The following is a 9310-nucleotide window of genomic DNA, read 5'->3' as shown; positions in this document are numbered from 1 at the left end:
AATAATAAATTATATAATTAACTGATACTTTTAAATTTTAATAATACAAAGTGTTATGTTTTATTAATAAACTATAATAATCTTATATTTTTTTTAATGACTTGTACACGAATTTTAAAGTTAACACACTTGTGAAAATATTTAGAGAATAGTTTTTTCTCTAAATAAATAAGAACGATAGGACAGTGTGGTCGAGGCATAGTGTTGACGAGATACATATGGGACGAGTATAGATGATATCTGACAGTAATTAAAATCACTATTATAAGAAACGCTTCGATGCAAATCTGTAGATAGTGTTTAATTTTAAAGTAATTGGTGGATGATTAAAAAATCAACATCAATACTTATTTCTTTAATTATATGCTGATTAGTAGTTCTTTGATTTTAAAATATAATATATGAATTATAAATATTAAATTTAGTATAAAATTGATATTCAATAGTTTAATATAGTAAATTATACGGAGAAATGATAAAAATAATAAAGAAGTTATATTTTGCTTTACTTTTAAGTGTATGAAAATTTAAAGGGCTTGATGCAATATTTTTCAATAAAAACTGTTTGTTACTATAAATAAATGAACTGGACTATCAGGAACTTAATTAGAAATAATAGTAATCATTTTTAAGTAACTTTTGGTATTTAAAAAGATTCTACAATTGAAATATACAGAACTGAATTAATTTTAATGATTTACTTTAATTAAAAAAAAAGTTATCATTTTATCCTTCGTGTGGGCATGTAAAGGGTTAGATTTATAAAAAAAAACGAAATGATAGGTTGGTATCAAGTCACATTTTTGATGAAGTTAACTGTTAACAAAGTTATAAGTTTTTTACACTGGGCTACAAAGAACTTTCATCAAAACAAAAATATATTTTTCTAAATCAACTTTTTGTGATGTTTTAAATGTGCAATTAGGATTAAAAAAAAATAATTAATAACAGAAAAAAATGTTTTAAATTAATACTGATTTTTATTTTTAATATGTTAAAAATAAGGAAAATGACATATTTAACCTAATTTTTTAATCCTTTAAAGCTGATTTTTGTGAATGTTTATAATAAAAAAAAATAAATTTATTTTACCATAACTTTTAACTCATTTGGCAAGTTTGAAATTGACATCATTAAATAGGAAATTTTATGAGAATTAAAATAATGGTATTTTTAAGATAAATATGCAGTGAGGAATTTTTATAATTATTATTTACAGTATTTTTATCAGAAAATCTCATTATTTTTTTGCATTTTTATCGTATTAGGTAACTTAAATAGAAGTAATAGTAATAATTTCCTAATTACTTTTGGTGTTTAATAAATATAGTTTAAAAAACTAAAAAAACACGTTTTTAAAGCACATCGAACTAAAAAGTTAAAAATAATTTTTAAAATAAGATTAAAACAATAATGAACGAAAAGTACTAGTATTATTGTTTTAAGCTTATTTTAGAAATTATTTTTAACTTTTTAGTTCGATGTGCTTTAAAAGCGTGTTTTTTAAGTTTTTTTAAACTATATTTATTTTTTACTTTTTAGTTTCATGTTATGATAGTAGTTACTATCATTATCATGGTTGTGACGGGTAACGGGAAATCAGGGTTCGATTCCGGGGGGGGTGTCTGAGAAACGACTACCACATCCAAGGAAAGCAGTAGGCGCGTAAATTACTTACTTTCGACACGAGGAGGTAGTGACGATACGGGAATCATCCTTTGTAATCGGAATGAATACACACTATGTCTCTTGATGAGAATAAAGAGTGATAATATATATTTTTAATAGTAATTAGAATATATACAGGGTGTTCAGTACGTAAACGTATCATGCACTAGGTATAGCTGTGTTTTGTGGGCAAGCGGGGCGCGGGGGAATATTGTACGCGAGGCATATGCGGCGGCTGTAGGAATATATATATACACATACATACATACATATATATAGTAAGGCGACATCAGTACGTAATGGTATCATGCACTAGGTATAGACTTGTTTTGTGGGCGGGAGGGAACGTTATACCTAAGGTATAAACGGCGGCAGCGGCGGTAGGAATATATAAATATATATACGTAAGGCGCATTACATGCGGGCGGTATTGGTCAGTCAAAATAAAAATTTGTTTATATATATATATAATTGATGTCACGCACGCGTGTACGGGTACGAAAACCAAAAGCATAAAATTATACAGAATTAGTGTTGCCGGTGATTGGTGAGCGGGGTGGTGTGAATGCGTTACGACGTCTAGTCTAGACGACGGAATACGCGAGAACAATAACACGTGCCGCTTGGAAAGTTACAAACACACATCACACATCACACATCACACAACACACATCACACATACAAGTGAAACTAATATAAGTGTGTTAAACACATTCTACAATTGAAAATTCAGAACTTAATTAATTTTTATGATTTACTTTAACTAAATGAACAAATCAAAACAAAGTTGTTAAAAAGATTACTCAATTGAGCGTATTATAAAATTTTATTATAATTGTAAATATCCATTGTTAATTTAGGAGAAACTATAATTTTTTTTTAGAAATGATTTATATAGCAACATGTTACTAACAAATTTGGAATATTATAGTCTAGTAGTAGCACACACAAAGAGAGTAAAAAAAATTATTAAATTACGAAGTAAGATGATTTAATTTTGTAGTTGAAACAAATTATCATATCCAACATAATTCGTTAATAAATACTTTGAAAACTTTAGAAATTTAATGATTTTAATTGACTGTATGGAGAACATGGGATAAGTATCTGTTTAATTGGAATTTTTTTTCAATTTTTGAGGGTAATATCTTCAACTTGATATGAATTGTAGTTATTTGACGTATCGTTGAAAAAAGTAGGTCAAGTTAGAGCAGAGAAAATAAATGATAGTCACAAAAAAATATCTTCACAGCTTTGCACCAAAACTAAAACTTAAAATATAGTAAAATAATTTTAATATGAATAAGAAATTTTTTCTCGCGAGTGGCAACTATAGTGATGGGATCCTTGATCTTTATTGAAGTTATTGAATCTAAATGAGATAAATATAGTTTAAAAAAACTAAAAAACACGCTTTTAAAGCACATCGAACGAAAAAGTTAAAAATAATTTTTAAAGTAAAGAGGTAAAGAGTCAAATGTTCACAAAAATATATAAAATGATAGATAAATACATAAGGTATCTATAAAAAAAAATTATATTGATTCGATCATTTTTAAAAAAGTTATGGCTTTTAAAGCCATAATTTTTATTTAAAAATTTCGAGTAAAAAAATTGAATAAATGTCGAAAATTAGCGATTTGTATTTTTTTGAAGGATTTCCCTTGTTTACGTGAATGAGGGAATTTTTTTTCAAATTTTGATGGTTATGTCTTTGGCTTGAAACAATTTGTGATTTTTTGACATATTGTTCATCAAAATCGGTCCAGCGAGAGCTGACATTGAGCGTTCACAGACAAAAAAAAATAAAAATATAAAAAAAAAACACATTATAAAATTTAGTACAATTAATACCTTCACAGCTTCGAATCCAAGCTAAAATAATAATAAAATTAAATAACCCTTACTTCCTGTTGAGATATTAGCACCAAATCTTCCACCTAAACATAGAACATTATTAATTATATTTTATTTTTTAAAAAGTATTAAAATTTAAGTATTAATTATGTAATGAACTAATCCTTATAAATCATAATAATTATAAATTTTAATGTTATATTAATAAACTATAGTAATTTTATTATTTTTTAATAACTTGTATTCGAAAGTAAAAGTTAATACGTATATGATAATACGTAATAAATTACTTTTTCTCTCAACAGAAATTTTTTTAAATATGCTAATTAACCATTTCATAAAAAATAATAATAAAATTAAATAATGTTTACCTCCTGTTGAGGTATTAGAACCAAATCTTCCACCTAAATATAAAACATAGTAATTCAATGTTTTTTTTTTAATATTATTATTATTTAAGCATTAATGATATAATTAACTGATAATTATAAATTCTTCTTCTTCTTCTTTTTTTTCCTCGTCTTAATCTCAACTACTTGGGATCGGCCATCCTTATCCTCAATTACGCTCACATTAGCTAACTTCAAATCGCATTCAATAGCGTCCATCCATCTCTTTTTTGGTCTTTCTCTATCTCTTCTTCCCTCAACATTCATTTCTATAACTTTTTTTTATCGATTCCGATTCTTCTCGCCTCATAACATGACTAAATTATCAAAGTCAATTTTCTATCTTCATATCCAAGATTGACGCTACACCTTTACTCCTTGTTATATGCTCGTTTCTTATCCTATCTTCTCTAGTCACTTCACTCATCCATCTATGCATTCTCATCTCTGCTACACTCATTCTCTGCATAACTTTCTTATCAACCACCCAACACTCTGAACCATAAATCATAGCTGGCCTTATTACGTTACGTCTCGCTTTACGTCTCTCTCTTACACATAAAATAATCAATCTGTGATATATTCCTTTATATTCTTTCGTCTTTCTAAAATATGTTTTAACTATAGCAAGTTCATACGATACTGCGAATTCCATAATTCTTTCTCCAGCCTCATTATTCTCACTAAAACCATACCCTCCACGCATTCTCTCATATCCTCTCGTCTCATTACCTATATGTCCATTCATATCTCCACCTATCACCACATCCTCATTGGCAGGTACCCCTTGCATCACCTCATCCATCTCTCACCAAAACACTTTCTATTTTATTTAATCACATCCCACTTGTGGTACATAGGGCACTTATTACATACAGCACATATTCCTCAAATATCAATTTCACGACTATAATTCTGACCCTTTTTCTCATTAATTCTACTACTATACTTTTCATTTCCTCATCCATTATTATCCCAATACCATTCCTTGTACTAGACTTCCCTGAGTATATTATTTTATAACACTCACCTATTTTCCTTGATTTCTCTCCTTTCCACTTAGTTTCCTGCACACACAAATGTTTATTTTTCTCCTCTTCAATACTTCTACTAATTTTCTACTTCTATCAGTTTATGTTCCAACATTCCAAGTATCTATTCTTACATTGTATCTATCATTCCTCCCTAATTTATACTTAAAAATTATAATAATAATAAATTTTAATGTTATATTAATAAACTATTATAATTATTATTTTTTTTAATTACTTGTATTCGAAATTAAAAGTTAATACGTGTAAATATGTAAAAAAAAACTTTTTCTCTCAATTAAACTATGCGAGTTAACCATTTCATAAAAAAAAATAAAATTAAATTAGATAATGCTTACTTCCTGTTGAGGTATTTAAATCAAATCTTCCACCTAAACATAGAACATTAGTAATTCTATTTTATTTTTTAAATAGTATTAAAATTTAAGAATTAATTATATAATTAACTGATACTTATAAATTTTAACAATTATATATTTAATGATAAATTACTGAACCATTAAAATTTATATTTTTTGCTAATTTTTTTATTCAAAATTAAACATTATTACATTTAAATATAAAATATACATAATAATAACTTTTTTTCTGAATTAAACCTTATATAAAGTATGAGATTTACCCATATCATAAAAAAAAATATTTAATCTATATAAAGAAAAAGAAAATACATAGTATTGTACCTCATAATATAGATATATAAACGCTATACTCAAATGATAAATATGATATGTAATATGAATCAAATTTAAAATAATTCATTCTTAGATAATTAGCAAGCTATAATGACTCGTACGTACGCTTTATTTTCTGAGCACTCACACCTTTCATTGCGCCAAAGCATCGTTGTCATTGTTGTCCTTATAACTCAACAAAAATGGAGCCATATGGTCCATTGTATAATTATTGTAACCGCTTTATTTGGTACCTTGTCATATAAACCATTTATACATCAATTAACATATATTAAGCTGATTTAACAATAAACCAAAGAGATCCAAGAGCAGTTGCTATCAGTTTGTTAAAATTTGCTGGACCGTTTGACAACCAAATGGCATGCGTTTAAATTGATATAGACCATCTGTGATGATAAAAGCTGTTCATGATTTTGTTAATCTATCATTAATAGGAATCTGATAGTAACCACAAAAAAGATCTAAACTAGTAAAATATTTGTTACCACAAAGTCTGTCAATCTAATCATCGATTCTTGGCAAAAGATATTTATCTTGTATGGTCTTCGAGTTTAATTTTCGGTAATCAACACATAATCGAACATTTCCAATTTTCTTCTTGACCAACAATACTGGACTGGAGCATGGTGATTTGCTATCATCCACAATATTCACATCTTCAAGTTCATTGACTAAATCAATGACTTGTATTCGTTGGTGAAAAGATATTCTATACGGTCGATACACCCACTACAGGCTGATCGTCATTCATATCAAGTTTCATTTCAGCTAAATGTGTATATCCAATTTGTCGTATATTTTTCGCCACCAGATCACGATATTCGTTTATCACTGTCTTGTAACTGGTCAGCATTTAAGTCCGTGATAACTTCATCTGCATTAACTGATTCAATATTTACTTCACGAGTACAAATTTCGTTGTTGTTATACAACTCGGTGAAGGTTACGCCACGAGTAACTGTGTCACCTTTTTTGACAACGAATTGTTCATTAGACAAGTTCAACACAGGCACTTGTGTTAGCCCTTGATTATCAGTTGAGACTAAACATCGAAGGACCAATTGTTTTGAAGTACGTAGCCCTTCTTCACAATTCAGTTTTCGATAAAATTGAGCTAACCGATATATGTCCAACATGACTTTTCGGTATTACCACGGCCGTAGTCGACCATAGTGGTACTTTACTGTTAAATTTGCATTAATACGACCTAACCTTTAGATTTATTCTCATATTCATGAAATTACGTGACTTCGATCTTTCATCTGATATGTAATGTGCTGCAGACTTTAAATGTTGTAAACACACACACTAAAATGATTTTTCAAAAAAAATTTACGCAGAACCACGCTGAATAAAACACTGCAAAAAAAAAGGTACTAATCTTAACGTATACTTAAACACTATAGAACTAACCCTCTGCTCGTTATACACGCGTTTACCCTACACCTGATCTATAATAAATAATATAAAGTACTCAATAATTAAGGTAAAAGACGTCAAGATTTAGTATACAAAAAATAAGTAAATATATATGTCGGCGAACAAAGAGGCAGGTAGTTCGGACTGGTTGACCTGCTGCCTAGCGTCACAGAAGGGATCGGTACTACCTACCAGGCTGAAAGGTAATGAGGGTGGCTTGTAGTCTTAACGACGGTCAGTGTTCAGAATTAAGTAGATGAAGAAGGACGCAGCAGATATTCCCCCTTTGTTATATTTCATATTTATTCAATTGTGTTTCATTTTGTTATAAGTTATTTTCTTAATAAAGCAAGACAATTTGTGTTTGACCATTCACTATAAGTAAGTTTGTTTTTTATTTTATTGCATAGAATAAATTTGTCTACAATAAACAAATTTACACATAACACAATATTATTTAGAGCAATTCTAAATAAGTTAACTGCATGAGTTCACCTGCGCACAGCTACATTGGGCATAATTTACATAATCAGAAAGAAATAATTAGAGTGTGGTACCTTAACTGTATTTTAATTATTTCTGTTTTATAGTCATCGTTGTCGGCGCACTGCGGTGGTCGATTGACGTCTAGGGTACTCGTGCAAGGCGGTACTCTACTGTTATGTGCCATCGGTACTCTGCGGATACCATGACACGTTTAAGGGCACTGGCTCAGAGCGAGTGTTCTATTGTTCTTTTAGTAATCGTTGTCGGCGCACTGCGGTGGTCGATTGACGTCTAGGGTACTCGTGCAAGGCGGTACTCTACTGTTATATGTCGATGGTACTCTGCGGATATCACGACATGTTAAGGGCTATTTACGCAATACTCACAGATTAAGCTACACGACATAACGCATATAGTATTACTTGTTAACCAGCGTAGGTTACTCATGCAGTTAGGTTATAACGACATTTGATATATTTTACACATGGTAGAGCTTCATACTCTGTTTTTTTATTATTTTATGATTACAGTCCACTCACGAGTATTAACAATATATATTACGTTTAAAACAAAATTAGTAAATACAAGAATATCGAAAGTAATCCGCACGAAAACAGAAGAAGGTCAACTATCTTTATTTCCATCCATACTGGTGATACAAAGGTATAGCAGTATAGCAACGATACAATGACCTCTCCGCTAATTTTATACACTGTATAAACTATACAAAATCATAATAAAAATATATAAATATATAAAAAATTAAAAAAAAAATATATATATATATAAGAGGGACGGTGTGGTTGAGTCGGTAACGCGACAGTGCTTGACGCGCACTGCCTCGGGTTCGAAACTCAATCACGGGTGGCTTCATTTGCCGTACGAGAGATCAATTTGGTAATTGGAGTCGCCATCCCTCTCTCCGGCGACGGTCTAACCAACCATCCTGGAGTATCAATGGTTTAGAAACTTCCTCCTTCAGGGGAGGCCGCTATGGCCCTTAATGGCCTTATTAAGCGTTAAAAATATATATATATATATTAAGGTGGCGGCTATTTACATATGAAGGAAAATTTTTGTACGAAACTTCAGGAGCGCCGGGCGTAAATTTGTTCCTTTATGTCTAAAGATAATCTCTAAAAAATATGAGCTTTATACTACTTGATTAACTGGGCGCACATATAGCTCAAAGTTTTGGAAAAATTTGAAAAATTTCAGTGTTTTACATTTTTAGGATACAGAATTTGTTTTACGAAAAATTTTATAATATATAATATTTTAGCTATTGTAATTTTCTATAAAAAAGATTTTCTTACGATTTCGCGTTTAGTTAATACTTTTTGGTTAAAATAATAAAACTCGACAATACTCGTTATTTATGAAAACTTCCACACATTTGGTTTTTTGTAATTATCTAGTTTAATTTTCGCATTACAAAAAAAAATTTAAACATAAAATTTGTTTAAAATAATATTTTAAATAAAAAACGTTATAAAATAATTTCTCTTAAAACTGATAGATTTTGAAGTATTGATAAATATAATAAAAATATTTTATCGATATGTTCTAATTTTTATAACGTGAACTATTTTGTGTTATTGATATCATACTGTGCCATGATTTCTGGATTCCGTTTGATAAACTTGTTTACTTATAATTTTAGCTTCGATGCGAAGCTGAGAAGGTATTGGTTTTACTAAGATGTGTTTTTTTTTTTTTTTTTTTTTTTTTTTTTTTTTTTTTT

General features: G+C 29.0%; 1 protein-coding gene across 1 annotated transcript in view; it reads right to left on the bottom strand.

The window, feature by feature from the left end:
- LOC126894757 (uncharacterized) overlaps positions 1-9310 on the bottom strand; it is a 239303-nt gene that overhangs the window by 188342 nt on the left and 41651 nt on the right. Inside the window, exons 21-23 of the mRNA XM_050665999.1 lie at positions 5305-5337; positions 3897-3929; positions 3575-3608 (exon numbers count right to left, since the gene is read on the bottom strand). Of these exons, the coding sequence (XP_050521956.1) occupies positions 3575-3608; positions 3897-3929; positions 5305-5337 (100 nt within the window). The remainder of the gene's footprint in view (positions 1-3574; positions 3609-3896; positions 3930-5304; positions 5338-9310) is intronic.

This window comes from Daktulosphaira vitifoliae, unplaced genomic scaffold, assembly GCF_025091365.1.
Source record: "Daktulosphaira vitifoliae isolate Bord-2020 unplaced genomic scaffold, ASM2509136v1 Scaffold_1, whole genome shotgun sequence".
NCBI classification, from domain to species: Eukaryota; Metazoa; Arthropoda; class Insecta; order Hemiptera; family Phylloxeridae; genus Daktulosphaira; species Daktulosphaira vitifoliae.
This window is presented reverse-complemented; position numbering and strand designations above follow the sequence as displayed.